Here is a 17,966-nt window from a genome sequence, read left to right on the forward strand (position 1 = left end):
GCCCCAGCACCCACCTCCCCCTGCCTGGTGACACCAGGGTGGCACCATCCCAGCACCCACCGTGTCCCAGTGTGGCCCCAGCACCCACCTCCCAGCACCCACCTCCCTCTGCCTGGTGCCACCGGGATGGCACCATCCCGGCGTGGCACTGGGGGGGTCCCATGGTGGTCCCGCACCCCTGCGCGCCCTATGGGCACCAACCACGGCTGGAGCCATGTCCCGGCTTAATTTCTAATTAAGCACTTCGTTATTAGCAGCTGGCCCCGCTGAATATTCAGCGGTGGTTGTGCAGCCTGTTGAATATGCATGAGCTGGCGTTGCCAGGCTGGGGGCTGCACCGCCTTCCCCTGCAGCTTCCTGGGGGGGGGGGGGCTTTTTTGGGGTACCGGGGTGATGCCGAGGCTGAAACGGAGCCAATTCATGGCAGGAATTCTGGCCCAGAGCGAGGCCCTGCCCCCCCTCGCTCATGTCCCCCAAGCTGGGGGTACTGGGGGTGCTGGGGGGACCCCAAACCAACCTCCTCTTGTGGGTGCTTCCCCCCTCCGGGGGGGCTTTTTTTTTGGGTGGGGGTGGGGGATAGGGTAGGGAAAGGGTGCGGGGACCTGGCTGAGGACCAGGGGGCTCGGGGGGGGTGGGTTGGTGTTCACAACCGCATCCAGATCTCCCCCTTTTCCCCACAAAATGGGGGTTGCTGTGGACCACCCCCCCCACACACACAGTGGGGTTGGGGGTGGGGGTGGGAGTGTGGCCCCCCCCCGAGCTGCACCTCGTTCCCTCGTCCCCACCTAATGAGCCCGAGTTAATGAGCAATTTGCAGGTGGATTTCTGGGCTGGGTTGGGTGGGAGCGCTGCGGTGGCGTAAGGAAGAGGTAGGGGGCAAGGTTTGGGGGTCTCAAGCCCCCCCCCCCCATCCCCTGGCTGTGTAAAGCCCCTCGGGTGACGCTGCCCACGCGGTGTCTCCCAGTGTCCCACGGGAGCACGCGGGGCTCGTGGCAGGCGGGAGATGGGGTGGAGGGGTTGGAAGCTCTGCCCCATGGCTGTGGGGTTGACCCCCCCCCCCAACCGCCCCCCCCCCCAAATCCCCCAAGTCCTTGATGTGGCAGGTGGGGGTCAGAGCGTGGGGACACCCACGTCTCCGGTGGCGGCTGCACCCAGCGTGGATCCTTGGGGCCCGACCCCCACTTCGGGGACCCCTGGGTATTTGGGGGGGGGGTGTCAGAGGGGAGAAGCCCCCCCCTTCAGCCCCTGCTGGGGCGTTTCCCACCTACCAGGGCCTTGTCCCAGGGGACGTGGGGACATTTGTCCCTGTGGGTGCTGCCCTGTCCCCTCTGCGGTGGCAGCCGAGCGTGGAGGGCAGGAGCACCCCAAAACCCGCGGGGTGGGTGGCTCTGGGGGGGGGTCGGGGGGGGTCTTTCCCCGTGGTTGCCTGTGCGGTGCGTCTGTCCCCACGCGGTGGCACTATGTGACTGTGGCACGGGGGAGGGGGGCGCCACCAGGGCGAGGATGCTCAAAGCCTTGGGGGGTCTCGCTGCACCCCCCACTGGGTCGGGTTCTGAGGGGAAAGGGGGGTGTCGGGGGGGGGCACCCACTCGCGGAGCTGCTGTGAGAGGGTTGGGGGTGTCCCGGGGGGACCCCAGGGAACTCGCTGCTGTGGGGATGGGGGGGGGGGGGGGTGGCAGCAGGTGCGGGCTACGGGGTGGGGGGTCGCATCCTCCCCGCAGCTGTGGGTCACGGTGGGGATGGAGGGGAGGATTTGGGGGGTCTGGGGGGACCTTGTGGGGCGTCTAAGGGGGTGGGGGGGGGCCCTGGGGTGATGGGTGTTCAAGGGGGGCTGCAGCCTCCAAGCCAGCCTGGGGGGTGCTGAGGTCCCTGGTGCTGGTACCAGATTGAGATCGAGGGTCTCCGGGGGTCCTGCTCCCCCAGACCCAGGGTCTCTGGGGGTCCTTGTCCCCTAAACCAGGGGTCTCCGGGGGTCCTGGTCCCCTAAACCAGGGGTCTCTGGGGGTCCTGCTCCCCCAGACCAAGGGTCTCTGTTGGTCCTGGTCCCCTAAACCAGGGGTCTCCGGGGGTCCTGCTCCCCCAGACCGAGGGGCTATGGAGGTCCTGCTCCCCCAGGTCAGACCACACTGGGCTGCTCCAAAGGGAGCTGGGTTGGATGGTGCTGTGCCATGCCGGATGGGACCACCCAAACCGGGGCTATCCTAAAGCGGGACAGGGTGAGACCACCCGAACCGGGACCCCCCCCCCCAAACCGGGGCCAGATGGGACCACCCCGAACAGGGACCAACCCCAAACCGGGACCATCCTAAAGCGGGACAGGGTGAGACCACCCGAACCGGGACCACCTCGAACCGGGATGGGGTGGGACACCACCCCCACCCCCAACCACTTCCATACCCATCCATCCCTACCAGACCCGCCCTAAACCGGGTCCATCCCGGCCAGACCCGCCCTAAACCGGGGGCCGTACCGGGCTGGCCCGGTGCCAACGGCGCCGACGTCACTCCGGAGCGGCGCCGACCCCGTTTATAAGAACCAGCGCGGCTCGGGGGGCTCCGCAGGCGGCGGGGGAAGTGTGTGTGGGGGGGGCAGCCGGTGCTCGCTTCGCCCCGGTGGGTACCGGAGGCGGTGGGGGAGGGGGAGGGGAGGTGGTGGGGGGGGTGTGTGATGGGCATGCGGCGGCGACGGCGACATGACGGTGCCGCTGCTGAAGATCGGGGCCGTGCTGAGCACCATGGCCATGGTCACCAACTGGATGTCCCAGACCTTGCCCTCGCTGGTGGGGCTCAACGGCACCGCCGTGTCCCGGGCCGGCACCTCCGAGAAGATCGTGAGTCGGCCCGGGACCCGGGAAGGGGGGGAAGGGGGCGGGGGAAAGGGGTTGGGGAGGTTGGAGGGTTGGAAGGGTTGGGGGGATGCTCGGGATGCGGTGAGGAGCTGCGCCACCGTTACCGGCACCCGCCGGGCTTGGGCGGCACCGGGATGCGGCTCATCGGCACCCCCCCTCTCCACCCCCCCGGGCATGGGGACCCCCCTCTACCTTTCCCTGGATCCCCCCCCATCCTACCTTCCTCCCGGGATGGGGCTCGCTGGGAACCCGCTTCTCCATCCCCCTGCCCCGGGCTTGGGGACGCCCCTCCACCTTCCCTTGGGGACCCCCCATCTTCCTCCCGGGATGCGGCTCACTGGGACCCCCCCCTTCTCCCCCTCCCCGGGGATGGAGACCCCCCTCTGCCTTCCTTTGGAGACCCCCCATCTTCCTCCTGGGATGTGGCTCACTGGGACCCCCCCTTCTCCCCCTCCCAGAGCATGGGGACCCCCTCCGTCTCCCCCTTGGATCCCCCCCATCCTACCTTCCTTCTGGGATGTGGCTCACTGGCACCCCCCTTCTCCATCCCCCGGGCATGGGGACCCCCCTCCACCTTCCCCTGGGGACCCCCGTGTTCATGGGTCCCCCCCCATCCTACCTTCCTCCCTGGATGCAGCTCACCAGGACACCCCCCCCCCCCCCCCTCATTTTCCCTTCCTCATGGCAGGATGCACCAGGACCCCCCTCTCCCAGTTCATGGGCACCCCCCCCATCCTCCCATTCCCCCCCCCTCCCCCGGCCACACTGGGGACCCCCCTGACACGGGACACCCCACTCCCACTTTCCTCCTGTGCAGGAGACCCCTCTTCTGCCGGGGATTCCCTGGGTGTGGGTACCCCCCTCCCTGGGTATGGGGATCCCCCCCCCAGGCAGGGCATACCCCCCCCCCCCATGGCAGCTGGTGTCCCCAGGGAGGATGAGGGTAGTCCAATGAAGGAGACCCCAGCAGGGGGGTTGGGGGGCTGCTGGCCCCCTTTTTTCCCCCCAATAGACCAAAGCTGGGCAATTCCCAGGGGCAGGACTTGGGGGGGTGGATGGGTTGGAACCCCCCAGGGCCCTGCTGCTCCCCATGGCCAGGGGGTCTTTTGGCCTGGGGAGGTGGGTGACCCTGGGTTCCTGGTGGTCTCACCAGGCTGGGTGCTCCCCCCCCCCAAAAAAAAAAGGCAGTGGCACCCCAGATTTCCCCTGGGGCTTTATGGGCTCTGGCTCCGTCAGCCCTTGGGTGCAGACCCCGGTGAGAGCGGCGCTGGGTGGGCGACATGAAAACAAGTTGGGAGCATTGGGGGGAGGTCGGGGGGCACCCCTTGGGGGTGGGGGATGTTTTGGGGGGCTGCAATGGCAGTGACAGGGCTGGGCTCCGGGTGATGCCGCAGGCACGAGCGAGCCCCTGGGGAGGGCTGGGCTGCGTGGCTGGTGCTGCTGGGCTTGGCTGGCACCCAGCCAGAGCTGGTGATGGGGGGGGGGGGAGGGGGGCATAATGGGGGGGGCCACATCCTTTTTGGTAAGACCCCCCCCCGCCAGTAACCAGAACCTCCCCATTTGGGGGGTCCTGGTGGGGAATTCTGCCAAGGCGGGTGCTTAGTGCTATTGCCAGCGCCACGCTGGGATGCCGGGGCTGGGGGGGGGATCTGCTTTGGGGGTGTTGGAGGAAGAAGCTGGCACAGCCCCCCCCCCCGAACCCCCTGGCATTTGGGCTGCCACCCGGCATTGTGTGCCCCCCACTCCCGGCAATGAGCCCCCCTCCCCCGGCAAAGCCACTGGGAGACACTGGGCTGCTCCCCCCACCTTGGGGGGCTGCCAGTCCCCTGATTCCCCCACCCTGGGGGGGCTGCCAGTCCCAGTCGAGGTCTTTCCCTGCAGCCCTGGCAACATTCCCTAGGGATCCTTTTTTGGGGCTACCATTCCTGGCTGGGCTTCTGCTGAGGATGAGCGTGGTGGCCTTTGTCGCCGCAGCCCCCCACGCGTGGTGGTGGGGGTCTGCCACCGAAGAGGCAATCACGGTGCAGGGCAATTAGCGGCGCGCTCGGGGTAAAGCAGGCGCTGCTCTACAATAATTGGCTAATCATTAGTCACTCTTCGGTGTTGGGTATAAAAATCATTAATCACCGGGAAAGGGGAGCGCTGCTAATGCGGCTGGAATGGGCTGGCGCAGCCGCCCACGGGAGCCACCGCCGCGACGTGCCGGATCGTGGGGTGCCAGGGGCCACCGGCGCGGCCGTGGCAAAGAGCTGGCGTGCCGGTTGGGGAGCTGATATCCTGATATCCCACCAGGATTTAGCCAGGTTGGGCTTTTCCCTGGGATGCTGGAACAAACCGGTGCTCGCCTTTGGCTCCGGGCGCGGTGATGCCCGCTATGGCCTTTTGCTGTTTGGGAATGCTGGAAGTCTTTTCCTAGAAAACAGCGGATCCTTTCCTGCTGGGAGCTCCAGAGCTGGATTTGCCCATCCCAGCCTTGGTGCTCCCATCAGTGGCTCGTGGTGACACCGACACTGCGGCTCCTGGAGCCGGCAGCACTGCACTCCAGCTGGTGGCTGGGATAGACTGGAGCATCCTCCGGAGCATCCTCCAGCACATCCTCCGGAGCATCCTCCAGCACATCCTCCGGAGCATTTTCTGGAGCATCCTCCGGAGCATTTTCTGGAGCATACTCCAGAGCATTTTCCAGAGCATCTTCCAGCACATCCTCTGGAGCATCCTCCGGAGCAGCCCCTCTCCGGAAAGAGGGAGCAGAGGCACGAAGGAGCTTTTCCCTTTACCGCCTGTGCCGATGCGGGGTCTCCATGCTTCAGAGGATGTTTGGTGGGACCCCCATGCCTCCCCCCCCCCACTGGCCACTTTGCTGGAGCAAGGGGCTGAGTGAGGATTCCTGGCTGCTTGGGGATGCCCATATCCCCCATGAGAGGGGTTGGGGTGCTCTGAATTCTCCCCCCCCCTCCCCCGGCTGTGGCTCTCCGGCATCTCGCTGCACCGCAGCTGAGGGTGTCAGCAGTTTCTCCTCTCCCAAGCTGTGAACAGGCAGCTTTCCCGGGGAGCTCTAATTAATAACCCAGTGACAGATTGCACAGGCTGCGTTTAACCTCATAATCCCGCCGGCAGCGGCAGCCGCCACCGCCAGGCCCCCGAGCCGCAGTGGGCAGGCGCGGGCAGCGTTGCCCTCCACCTCCATCCCTGGGGGGTTATCTGCAGGGGAAAAAAGCTGGATGCAGTTCTGGAGCTGCAACGGGAAAGCATCTTGCCCTGGGATCTGGCACTCACCCACGGATGCTCACCCACATCCCAGGGCCACTGGGGATGGACCCCAGGGTGTCTGCGCCGCGCCAAGAGGAGCGAGCTGGCAGGCGGAGGAGCTCTGCCAACCTCCAAATCGGTGGCTCGGAGCGCTGCCCGCGCTCATCCTGCCTGCCACGGGCTGCTGCCTGCCATTAATTATGCATTAGCCCTCTATAAAGTATTTATGGCCGCCTGCCGCTCAGCCAGCGCCAGGAGGGTCGCGGGTAAAGGGAAATGGTTCCTCGCCGACTGCAGATGCTCTGCCCAGCTCGCTCCCGGGATCTTGCATCTCAGTAGCTTTTCTTTTCAGGATGGGGGACGGAAAAATGATGCTTTTAGCGCACACGATGCTCCCAGCATCCTGAGGGTAGGAGATGAGGTGCTTGTGCTGTACCCAGAGCAGCTGGGAGCCCCTAATTTGGGGAGGTGGGAGCACCCAGCGCCGTGCATTAAGTCTTTCCCGACGTGTCTATCGATAGAATCGTGTGATGCGCTAATTAACCTGCCGTAGCAGCCAGTGACCGTCACCAGCGCCTGCCTCAGGGCTCGTTATCCCATGATGTGGCTCACCACCAGCTGGGGCTTCTGAGGGCTCCCGGCATCCCGTGCCGGCCAGGCTCCATCTCCTCCACGTCGGAGCTGGGCTGAATAAATCCTCTATTTATCCATCCCCCTCCCCTGCGATAACTCAGGGATTTGCTCAGTGATGGGCAAGTTTTACGCCGCCATCAGCTAATTTATCCTCGTCGCACGGGAGGTTGGAGCGGGGTGTTTAGCCAGCACCGTGTCCAATAAATCCCTTCGGATAGGAAACATGACGTTAAAACCACTGCGTGGAAAGGAAAGGAGCGTCCCTGGCTTGTTACGGGGAACAGATCGTTTATCTTCGCCCGGCTCGGTGCAGAAGGGGCTGGGAGAGCGATGAGTTTGCTCTTGATCTTCATAATTAATAATTATGAATTACCCATGAAAGGCTAAATAGCCCAGTGCAAAAAACACCGATCTGTGGCGTGACTAAATCAAGTGAAAGGGAGGAGGAAGGGGGGTGTGTGTGTGCAGGGGACCTTCCTCTGCTTGGTTTTTGGGGGTGAGTGGGGCAAAAATGGGGGGGCAGTGGGAGGCTGCAGTGGTCATCCCCATCCTCAGCTGCGTGGGGAGATGGAAAGCACAACCCCAAGCCTGGATCCACCTGGAAAAGCTGCTGCTGGATGCAAAAAAAATGGGGTTTCCGAGGGCGGTGGGGCTGGTGGGATGCTCAGCCGGGGATGCGTGGGTATCCACCTGGGTACCCACCACCTGGGTACCCACCACCTGGGTACCCACCACCTGGGTACCCACCACCTGGGTGTCCACCGGGGCAGGGGGATGCGCTGATACTTCCCTGCCTCTGTCGAGGAGACATCTATATGTATGTATGTATGTATGTATATAAAAATAATTAGTACTCGTAGCTCCGGCTGTGGCAGAGGCAATTCCTGCCTCGGTGACTCCATTAGTGGGAAATACCAGCGGGCTGGGGGTGCGGGAGGAAGAAGAGGGATGCAGGGCTGGCTGGTGGGAGATGATGAAGAGCATTTCCTTGTCATCTCCTTCCATCCTGCTGCTTTATGGCTGGCGCAGGACCCACCGCGAAGCTGAAATCCCTGGATTTGGAGCAGAACGCTGCGGCGAAATGAGGCTGGGAGAAGGGTGGGGGGAGGCGGAATATAAAAATGACCTGGATAAAAAATGGGAAGGAAGGGAAAAGGCAAAGGGGCTCTGAGGTGATGGGATGCAGAGGAGCTCCACGGGGCGAGCAGGGCAGGGATGCGCTCAGCGCCAGACTTTTTGCCGGCACCGCACAGGGATGGGGATGGGATGGGGGTGGAGGTGGGGGTGGGGATGGATCAGGAAGGGTTTGATGGGCTCCTCCTGGCACTGGGACGTGGTCCCTTGCTGTTTTTTCCCCAGCCAGGTGACACTGAGAGGGAAGGATGCTCCAGCAGCTGCCCCAGCCCCTGTGGTTTTGGGGCGCATGTGGGCAGCTTGGGGGGGATGTGGGTGGCTCTGGGCATCCTTCAGGGCCCTGACATCCCCCCTCCTCTCTCCTACAGACCCTTTTCCAGAGCCCCGACGAGGGCTGGCAGGTTTACACCTCGGCGCAAGCCCCCGATGGCAAATGCCTCTGCACAGCCGTCATCCCCGTCCAGGGCACCTGCTCCCGCGACCTGCGCAGCCACCAGCTCCGCCAGCTCATGGAGAAGGTGAGCATCGGCCGGCCAGGCGCTAATTAGCATCGCCGGCTAACAAGGTGGTCCATTTGTGGCTGGGAGGCCGCACAGCTTCACCCAGTAGCGTGGACCTCCGTGGTGGGGGAGCCCCTTGCAGCGTGGGTGCACCCCGGGGGTGTCCCATCGGCATGCCAAGAGCCGGTACGAGCATCCTTAGCATTCCCGCATCCCGCTGTGGCAAGGGGTGTTGGCATCCTCCTGCCTGGTGTTTAGGTTTGCCGGAGGGATGTCACTGCCACCGTGTCCACGGTGCCACCAGCACCTGGCCATGCCCCCTCTGAGCCCACCGCAGGGATGAAATCCACCCGGAGGAGATAAATCCCAAGCAACCCCGTAAGGCAAATGCTGGGTTTAGTGGATCCTGGGTGGTTTCCCCCCATGATCCCGGCAGAAACCAGGCGCCATCCCCTCCCCGCAGCAGAGCTATTTTAATTTCCCCCTGGTTTTTACCACGCCACGATTAAACTTTTATTCCAACGTGGCTGCAAAACCACCTCTTAAGCAGCTCCTTTCCGTGGTGGTGGCACCGTAAATACCAGCGGGTTTGGTGCTAATAAATAAAGAACCGTTTGAGGAACACGGTCACGTTCCCATGATTTGAAAGCCTGGAAATAAAATCACTTTCCCAGCTGCGGCAGATGAAATTAAAGAGTGGAAGCTCCTAGAGCAGGGCTGGGAAATGTGCGCTCGGGTGGTTTAAAAAACCAAATAACAGCTGAAGCAGGATGAGTAAAACGGGTTATTTTCCACATTAAAGCTGCAGGGGGATGAGTTTTCTCGCAAGCATTTACATAAATGCCAGGAGCAGCGCATCCTCCGGCTCCCTGGGGATGGGGATGCCAGGGTGGGGTCTCCTTGGTGACCCCAGGCTGGTCCTGGGGGCTGCTTTTCCCTTCCCCATCCTTTCTCTGTCTCCGCAGCCCAAATTTCCTCAGTTCAGACCTCTTCATTAGCAGCAGGGAGCTGTGTTAATTAGACCCCCGCCCCATCCCACCACGCAGGTGCAGAACATCTCTCAGTCGATGGAGGTGTTGGACCTCCGGACCTACCGGGACCTCCAGTATGTGCGCAACACCGAGTCGCTGATGAAGGGCTTGGACTCCCAGCTGAAGGTGGCTGCTGAGAGCCAGAAGAGCCTCAATGCCAAGAGCTTCCAGGTGAGACCGTGCCCCTCCCCCACCCCCAATGCCTCTCGCACCCGTGGGACCAGCTGCTGGGTTGGGCAGCCTGGCTTGGAGCTCATGGTGCTGCGTGATGCTACACTGTGGGTGGGCACTGTGGCAAGGGTCCTGTGTGCAGGGGTGGTCCCAGGGCCGAGCATCCCTGTGGTGGTCCCAGGGCCGAGCATCCCTGCGGTGGTCCCAGTCCCTGAGCATCCCTGCGGTGGTCCCAGGGCCGAGCATCCCTGTGGAGGTCCCAGTCCCTGAGCATCCCTGTGGTGCTCCCAGGGTCGAGCATCCCTGCGGTGGTCCCAGGGCTGAGCATCCCTGTGGTGGTCCCAGGGCTGAGCATCCCTGCGGTGGTCCCAGGGCTGAGCATCCCTGTGGAGGTCCCAGTCTTTGAGCATCCCTGCGGTGGTCCCAGGGCTGAGCATCCCTGCCGTGGTCCCAGTCCCTGAGCATCCCTGTGGTGGTCCCAGGGCCGAGCATCCCTGTGGTGGTCCCAGGGCTGAGCATCCCTGTGGTGGTCCCAGGGCCGAGCATCCCTGCGGTGGTCCCAGGGCTGAGCATCGCTGTGGTGCTCCCAGGGCTGAGCATCCCTGTGGAGGTCCCAGTCCCTGAGCATCCCTGCGGTGGTCCCAGGGCTGAGCATCCCTGTCCCAAGGCCAAACATCCCTGCGGTGGTCCCAGTCCCTGAGCATCCCTGTGGTGCTCCCAGGGCTGAACATCCCTGTGGTGGTCCCAGTCCCTGAGCATCCCTGCAGTGGTCCCAGTCCCTGAGCATCCCTGTGGTGGTCCCAGGGCTGAACATCCCTGCGGTGGTCCCAGTCCCCGAGCATCCCTGCAGTGGTCCCAGTCCCTGAGCATCCCTGTGGTGGTCCCAGGGCTGAGCATCCCTGTGGTGGTCCCAAGGCCGAACATCCCTGCGGTGGTCCCAGTCCCTGAGCATCCCTGTGGTGCTCCCAGGGCTGAACATCCCTGCGGTGGTCCCAGTCCCTGAGCATCCCTGCAGTGGTCCCAGTCCCTGAGCATCCCTGTGGTGCTCCCAGGGCTGAACATCCCTGCGGCGGTCCCAGTCCCTGAGCATCCCTGCAGTGGTCCCAGTCCCTGAGCATCCCTGGGTGGTCCCAGGGCTGAGCATCCCTGCGGTGGTCCCAGGGCTGAGCATCCCTGTGGAGGTCCCAGTCTTTGAGCATCCCTGCGGTGGTCCCAGGGCTGAGCATCCCTGCCGTGGTCCCAGTCCCTGAGCATCCCTGTGGTGGTCCCAGGGCCGAGCATCCCTGTGGTGGTCCCAGGGCTGAGCATCCCTGTGGTGGTCCCAGGGCCGAGCATCCCTGCGGTGGTCCCAGGGCTGAGCATCGCTGTGGTGCTCCCAGGGCTGAGCATCCCTGTGGAGGTCCCAGGGCTGAGCATCCCTGTGGTGGTCCCAGGCTTTGAGCATCCCTGCGGTGCTCCCAGGGCTGAGCATCGCTGTGGTGCTCCCAGGGCTGAGCATCCCTGTGGAGGTCCCAGTCCCTGAGCATCCCTGTGGAGGTCCCAGTCCCTGAGCATCCCTGCGGTGGTCCCAGGGCTGAGCATCCCTGTCCCAAGGCCAAACATCCCTGCGGTGGTCCCAGTCCCTGAGCATCCCTGTGGTGCTCCCAGGGCTGAACATCCCTGCGGTGGTCCCAGTCCCTGAGCATCCCTGCAGTGGTCCCAGTCCCTGAGCATCCCTGTGGTGCTCCCAGGGCTGAACATCCCTGCGGTGGTCCCAGTCCCCGAGCATCCCTGCAGTGGTCCCAGTCCCTGAGCATCCCTGTGGTGGTCCCAGGGCTGAGCATCCCTGTGGTGGTCCCAAGGCCGAACATCCCTGCGGTGGTCCCAGTCCCTGAGCATCCCTGTGGTGCTCCCAGGGCTGAACATCCCTGCGGTGGTCCCAGTCCCTGAGCATCCCTGCAGTGGTCCCAGTCCCTGAGCATCCCTGTGGTGCTCCCAGGGCTGAACATCCCTGCGGCGGTCCCAGTCCCTGAGCATCCCTGCAGTGGTCCCAGTCCCTGAGCATCCCTGCGGTGGTCCCAGGGCCGAGCATCCTTGTGGAGGTCCCAGGTCCGAGCATCCCTGCGGTGGTCCCAGTCCCTGAGCATCCCTGCGGTGGTCCCAGGGCCGAGCATCCCTGTGGAGGTCCCAGTCCCTGAGCATCCCTGTGGTGCTCCCAGGGCCGAGCATCCCTGCGGTGGTCCCAGTCCTTGAGCATCCCTGCGGTAGTCCAAGGGCTGAGCATCCCTGCGGTGGTCCCAGGGCCGAGCATCCCTGCGGTGGTCCCAGGGCCGAGCATCCCTGTGGAGGTCCCAGTCCCTGAGCATCCCTGTGGTGCTCCCAGGGCCGAGCATCCCTGCGGTGGTCCCAGTCCTTGAGCATCCCTGCGGTAGTCCAAGGGCTGAGCATCCCTGTGGAGGTCCCAGGGCCGAGCATCCCTGTGGAGGTCCCAGTCCCTGAGCATCCCTGTGGAGGTCCCAGTCCCTGAGCATCCCTGTGGTGCTCCCAGGGCCAAGCATCCCTGCGGTGGTCCCAGTCTTTGAGCATCCCTGCGGTGGTCCCAGGGCCGAGCATCCCTGCGGTGGTCCCAGGGCTGAGCATCCCTGCGGTGGTCCCAGGTCCAAGCATCCCTGGGGCGGTCCAGGTGGCTGAGCACCCCTGTGGGGCTCCCGGGGTCTGAGCATCCCTGCGGTGGTCCCAGGGCCAAGCATCCCTGTGGAGGTCCCAGTCCCTGAGCATCCCTGCGGTGGTCCCAGGGCTGAGCATCCCTGCAGTGGTCCCAGGGCTGAGCATCCCTGCGGTGGTCCCAGGGCTGAGCATCGCTGTGGTGCTCCCAGGGCTGAGCATCCCTGTGGAGGTCCCAGTCCCTGAGCATCCCTGCGGTGGTCCCAGGGCCGAGCATCCCTGTGGTGGTCCCAGGGCTGAGCATCCCTGTGGTGGTCCCAGGGCTGAGCATCCCTGCGGTGGTCCCAGGGCTGAGCATCCCTGTGGAGGTCCCAGGGCCGAGCAACCCCGCAGTGATCCCAGAGCTGAGCATCCCTATGGCACCTGAGCATACAGCGTGGATGCACAGTGCAGGACTGGGACAGGGTGCCCAGCCACGATGGCTGCACCGTGTGCATGGCAAACCGAGCCGGGGCCACATCCTGCTGCCTCTCTGGATCCTGTGGGGAGAGCTGTGCCCGTGACAGGACAGCAGAGATGGCCAATTCCCAGCCCATCTGGCTGCAAATCGACACGTTTAATTAAACGAAACACGGTTCTTCCTTGGCAAAGCCATGATTTCCACCTGACGGGTGACAGCCGTCAGCGCCCCGCGCTGATCGATGCAGCCGGCCAGTCGATGCTGTCCGTGCTGCAGCAGCTTTGCACCCCCAAGAAATCCCATTACTGCCCTCCCGCTGGGGCACTGGTTTATTTTGGGAACCTCAAGGCTTCATCCTGACAGCTAAAAGAGTGTTTCTGTCTCGGGAGCGGCTGGTTCTTGGCACTGAAACAGGATGGAGGATGCTCGGGTGGACGCTGGGCGCTGACAGTTGCAGAGATGAGACATTGATTAAACATCTGAGCTGCAGCAAATGTCTCGGCTGGTTTAATCACAGCAGGAGGTGCTGAGCCCTGTGACCGGGATGCAATCCCACCGAGACATGGGAATACTGGCCCTGTGATACTGTCCCAAAATGAAAAAGGAGGAGGGAGGAAAGGTGCTGGTGAGCCAGGATCGTTCCTGGGAAAATCCACTAAGCCATGGGACAGTGAGCGGGGCCAGGGGCTGCAGAGCAGGATGGAGGTGCTGGCTGTGGATTTGCAGCGTCCTTGAGTGAAGGAGACTCGGTGGAGTGGCTTGCAGCCAGGGCCAGCTTGCTGCCGTGCTTCCCCCGCATCGCTTCCCTGCCATGCTGGTGCGGTGGCTGGCACCAGCCTGGCAGGATCGAGTGGGCCTCCTGGGGTCTGAGCATCCCTGCAGGGCCTGGAGGTCCAAGCATCCCTGCAGGGCTCCTGGGATCCAAGCATCCCTGTGGTGGTCCCAGGGATGAGCATCCCTGTGGTGATCCCAGGGCCAAGCATCCCTGGGGCGGTCCAGGTGGCTGAGCATCCCTGCAGGGCTCTCAGGGTCCGAGCATCCCTGCAGGGCTCCCGGGGCCCAAGCATCCCTGCGGGGTTCCTGGGGTCTGAGCATCCCTGGGGGACTCCTGGGGTCTGAGCATCCCTGTGATGGTCCTGGGGCTGAGCATCCTTGTGGTGTTCCCCAGGCCAGGCATCCCTGTGGCACTCCCGGTGCCTAAGCATCCCTGCAGGGCTCCCAGCACCGGGCATCCCTGTGCTGGTCCTGGGGCTCAGCACCCCTGTGGCAATCCCAGAGCCGAGCATCCCTGCAGTACACAGGGTGCTCTCATTCCCCCAGAACTAGCACTGCACCCTCCTGCATCCCTCCTGTGTAAAGCATCGCTCTGTGGCCAGATCCTGCCTGGCTCCCGCTCTGCAGAGCGAGGCGATAACATCGGCTGCCGGTGATTCATTAGCTACGGCTCCGAGCAAAGCCTTCTAATTGTTATTAATTACCAGCCTAGGGAATAGGGCTCATCTCTTGTGTGTTAACGAGGCCACGGGATCAGGGCCGCTGTGCTGGGGGCATCCAGAGGGATGGACAGGCACGGATGGGGCCAAGCATCACCAGGCTTAAATTAAGGGATTAATTGAAAGGGGGGTGGGTTGGGTTGGGTTTTTTTTTCACTGAAACAGGAACTCAAGGACAAGATGACGGAGCTGCTGCCCCTGATGCCCGTCCTGGATCAGTACAAGTCAGACACAAGGCTGATCGTGCACCTGAAGGAGGAGGTGAGGAACCTCTCCGGGAGCTTGCTGGCCATCCAGGAGGAGATGGGCGCCTACGACTACGAGGAGCTGCAGCAGCGGGTGCTGCTGCTGGAGGCACGGCTGCACGCCTGCATGCAAAAACTGGGTACGACCCCCACCCCCAGGCAGGGATGCAGGGGTCCCTCCGGGTGGGGGCAGGGCAGGCAGTGCTGCCAGCTTCCCATTTCTGAGAGCCCAGCCCTGCCTGCGGCTGCCGTGCGCTCTGCCCACGTGCTCGCCGGACCTCCTGTTCTGCTGCACTGCCGATATCTTCCGAATAATAATAATCCTGGCAGCCCAGCATCCTCCAGTATGTGCCGATGGGGAGTTTACTGGTGCGGCTGGGTGCTGGGATAGGGCAGGAACCACTTTTCCTTGCTCAGGAATAGTTGCCAGAGCCCAGCGGTGCTTTTTCCTTAAGGATTCCCCATCCTGCTGCCCTGTCCCCCGGCTCCTAAGACTCCTGGGGCTCCCTGGGGTGAAGGAGAACCCTGGTCCCACCCCATGATGCCCACGGGACTGGGGGGAACTGGGCAATGTGATGGTCCCGGTTGCCCTTCCCTAATTCCAAACTCTTTTCCCTTATCCCAGGCTGCGGGAAGCTGACGGGTGTCAGCAACCCCATCACCATCCGTGCGTCGGGCTCCCGCTTCGGGTCGTGGATGACCGACACGATGACACCCAGTGCCGACAGCCGGGTGAGTGGCAGGGGCACCCACCGGGATGGGGGGACAACCCAGCCTGGCCTCCCTGTGGCTCCTGCGTGGCTGGATTCTGGGGGGTCTCTCCATAAAACTCTCCCAGACCCCAGCAGAGGGGAATTTTGGAGGGGGGCAGCTCCTGGCTCTGAATTTTTGCAAAAGCCCAGCACCCCTCAGGTGCCGTGTCCCCTGCAACCCACCTGCCTCGTGCTGCGGTGTCGCTCCTGGCTGTGCCCCCATGGGGACACATCCCTGGGGTGCACGCTGCTTGTGCACACTGCTTGGGGTCCAGACACCATGGTGCATGCTCCCTGGGGTGCACACTGCTTGTGCATGCTTCTTTGGGGTCCAGGCACCATGGTGTGTGCTCCCTGGGGTGCACGCTGCTTGTGCACGCTGCTTGGGGTCTAGCACCATGGTGCATACTCCCTGGGGTGCACGCTGCTTGTGCACGCTGCTTGTGCATGCTGCTTGGGGTCCAGCACCTTGGTGCATGCTACCTGGGGTGCACGCTGCTTGTGCATGCTTCTTGGGGTCCAGCACCATGGTGCGTGCCTCCTGGGGTGCACGCTGCTTGTGCACACTGTTTGGGGTCCAGCACCATGGTGCATACTCCCTGGGGTGCACACTGCTTGTGCATGCTTCTTTGGGGTCCAGGCACCATGGTGTGTGCTCCCTGGGTTGCACGCTGCTTGTGCACGCTGCTTGGGGTCCAGCACCATGGTGCATACTCCCTGGGGTGCACGCTGCTTGTGCACGCTGCTTGTGCACGCTGCCTGGGGTCGAGCACTTTGGTGCGTGCCTCCTGGGGTGCATGCTGCTTGTGCATGCTTCTTGGGGTCCAGGCACCATGGTGTGTGCTCCCTGGGGTGCACGCTGCTTGTGCACGCTGCTTGGGGTCCAGGTACCATGGTGCATACTCCCTGGTGTGCACACTGCTTGTGCACGCTGCTTGGGGTCCAGCACCTTGGTGCGTGCCTCCTGGGGTGCACACTGCTTGTGCATGCTTCTTTGGGGTCCAGGCACCATGGTGTGTGCTCCCTGGGGTGCACGCTGCTTGTGCACGCTGCTTGGGTCCAGGCACCATGGTGCATGCTCCCTGGGGTGCCTTGGTGCATGCTCCTTGAGGTGCACGCTGCTTGTGCACGCTGCTTGGGGTCCAGCACCTTGGTGCGTGCCTCCTGGGGTGCACGCTGCTCGTGCACCTGGGGTGCACCCCACCTGGGATGCCCGTGCCAGGGTGCCCGCTCGCTGGGGTGCCAACCCTCTGCTCCATTGCACGTAGGGGACGCGCTGTCTCTGCAGGCTGGGGAACCCAATCAAGCCGGCTGCTTTTAGCGAAGCATTAACAATTAACCAAGCAGTTGATCCAGAACACCCAGTTCCAAGCGGGGAAGCTGGGAGAACGGTGTATCCCGGCGTGTGCTGGGGTGGGGGGCTGTGGGGGGGGTGGGTGATGTCTGGCTGTCCTGGGGGCTCATCGTGGGGGGGATGGGGGGAGGGGAGCCCCATTTGGGCCGAGCACCCCATAACCAGAGCCCGCTGCAGGTGTGGTACATGGACGGTTACTACAAAGGGCGACGCGTCTTGGAATTTCGGACCTTGAACGATTTCGTGACGGGGCAGAATTTTGTGCAGCATCTTCTCCCGCATCCCTGGGCCGGCACCGGCCACGTGGTCTTCAACGGGTCCCTCTACTACAACAAATACCAGAGTAACATCGCGGTGAAGTACCACTTTCGTTCCCGCAGTGTCTTGGTGCAGCGGAGCTTGGCCGGCGCCGGTTACAACAACACTTTCCCTTATTCTTGGGGTGGTTTCTCTGACATCGATTTCATGGTGGACGAGAACGGCCTTTGGGCCGTCTACACCACCAACCAAAATGCCGGCAACATCGTGGTGAGCCGGGTGGATCCCCAAACGCTGGAGGTCCTGAGGAGTTGGGACACGGGTTACCCCAAACGAAGCGCCGGAGAATCCTTCATGATCTGCGGGACCCTCTACGTCACCAATTCCCACCTGGCCGGTGCCAAGATTTATTTTGCTTACTACACAAACACTTCCAGCTACGAATACACGGATATTCCCTTCCATAACCAGTATTCCCACATATCCATGCTGGACTACAACCCGCGGGAGAGGGTGCTCTACACCTGGAACAACGGCCACCAGGTCATCTACAACGTCACGCTCTTCCACGTCATAAAGACGTCGGGGGAACTGTGACCCCATCTTCCCACGCCGGACTCCTCTGCTCTCCCTCCTCCAGCTTTTTGGTTTTCTACACGTCAGCCTCGGCCATTCTCTAGGGGACGGAGCCTTCCTCCTCCTCCTCCTCTTTGATTTGTATTTTTTTTTTTTTTTAATATATATTCCTTCGGTTTCATCCCGCGGGTCATGGCGCATGGATCACTTCTGCCTTCATTTGAGCTGACCTCGGTTGGTTTTTTTTTCATTCTTTTTCTTTTTTTATTATTTATTTTCGATTGGCATCTTTATTTTGACAGCAAATAAAACCAGGCTCTTTGACGTTTGATGGGGCTTGTGCTGATATTTCCCCCCCCCCTGAATTTTTTAAAAAATTATTATGATTTGTCATTTGATGGCTCTGTTTCTCCCCCTCCCCCTTTTTTCTGCATCCCCTCTGTCATCTCCAGCCCCCTCCCAGATGCGCCGGCAGCCAGTGATGTTGTTTATGGGCATGTTTAATGCATGCGGGTGCGGCGCTGGGGAAATTACAGCAGAGCTGGGTGAGGCCAGGAGGAAGGGAAGGGAAATAAATGATGGAGCAGCTGCAGCAAGCAGGGAGGGGAGCAGACCCTGC

General features: G+C 62.9%; 1 protein-coding gene across 1 annotated transcript; it reads left to right on the forward strand.

Annotated features, from left to right (window-relative positions):
- The first annotated feature begins 2,661 nt into the window (after positions 1-2,661).
- On the forward strand, positions 2,662-17,657 carry OLFM2 (olfactomedin 2). The gene is made up of 6 exons (XM_055793184.1): positions 2,662-2,830; positions 8,233-8,382; positions 9,411-9,566; positions 14,328-14,547; positions 15,033-15,139; positions 16,691-17,657. Exons 1-6 carry the CDS (start codon positions 2,693-2,695, stop codon positions 17,366-17,368), a joined length of 1,449 nt encoding a protein of 482 aa, XP_055649159.1. The 5' UTR covers positions 2,662-2,692; the 3' UTR covers positions 17,369-17,657.
- The last annotated feature ends 309 nt before the right edge of the window (positions 17,658-17,966 follow it).

The sequence above is a fragment of the Falco peregrinus genome, assembly GCF_023634155.1.
Source record: "Falco peregrinus isolate bFalPer1 chromosome 12 unlocalized genomic scaffold, bFalPer1.pri SUPER_12_unloc_1, whole genome shotgun sequence".
NCBI classification, from domain to species: Eukaryota; Metazoa; Chordata; class Aves; order Falconiformes; family Falconidae; genus Falco; species Falco peregrinus.

What these genes read in the sequence shown, in the direction of transcription:
- OLFM2 (XM_055793184.1), top strand. Translation starts at nt 2,693, where the DNA reads ATGACGGTGCCGCTGCTGAAGATCGGGGCCGTGCTGAGCACCATGGCC. An exon ending in TCCGCCAGCTCATGGAGAAG is followed by an intron (nt 8,383 to 9,410) that starts GTGAGCATCGGC and finishes CCCACCACGCAG; the next exon opens with GTGCAGAACATCTCTCAGTC. An exon ending in TCAATGCCAAGAGCTTCCAG is followed by an intron (nt 9,567 to 14,327) that starts GTGAGACCGTGC and finishes TCACTGAAACAG; the next exon opens with GAACTCAAGGACAAGATGAC.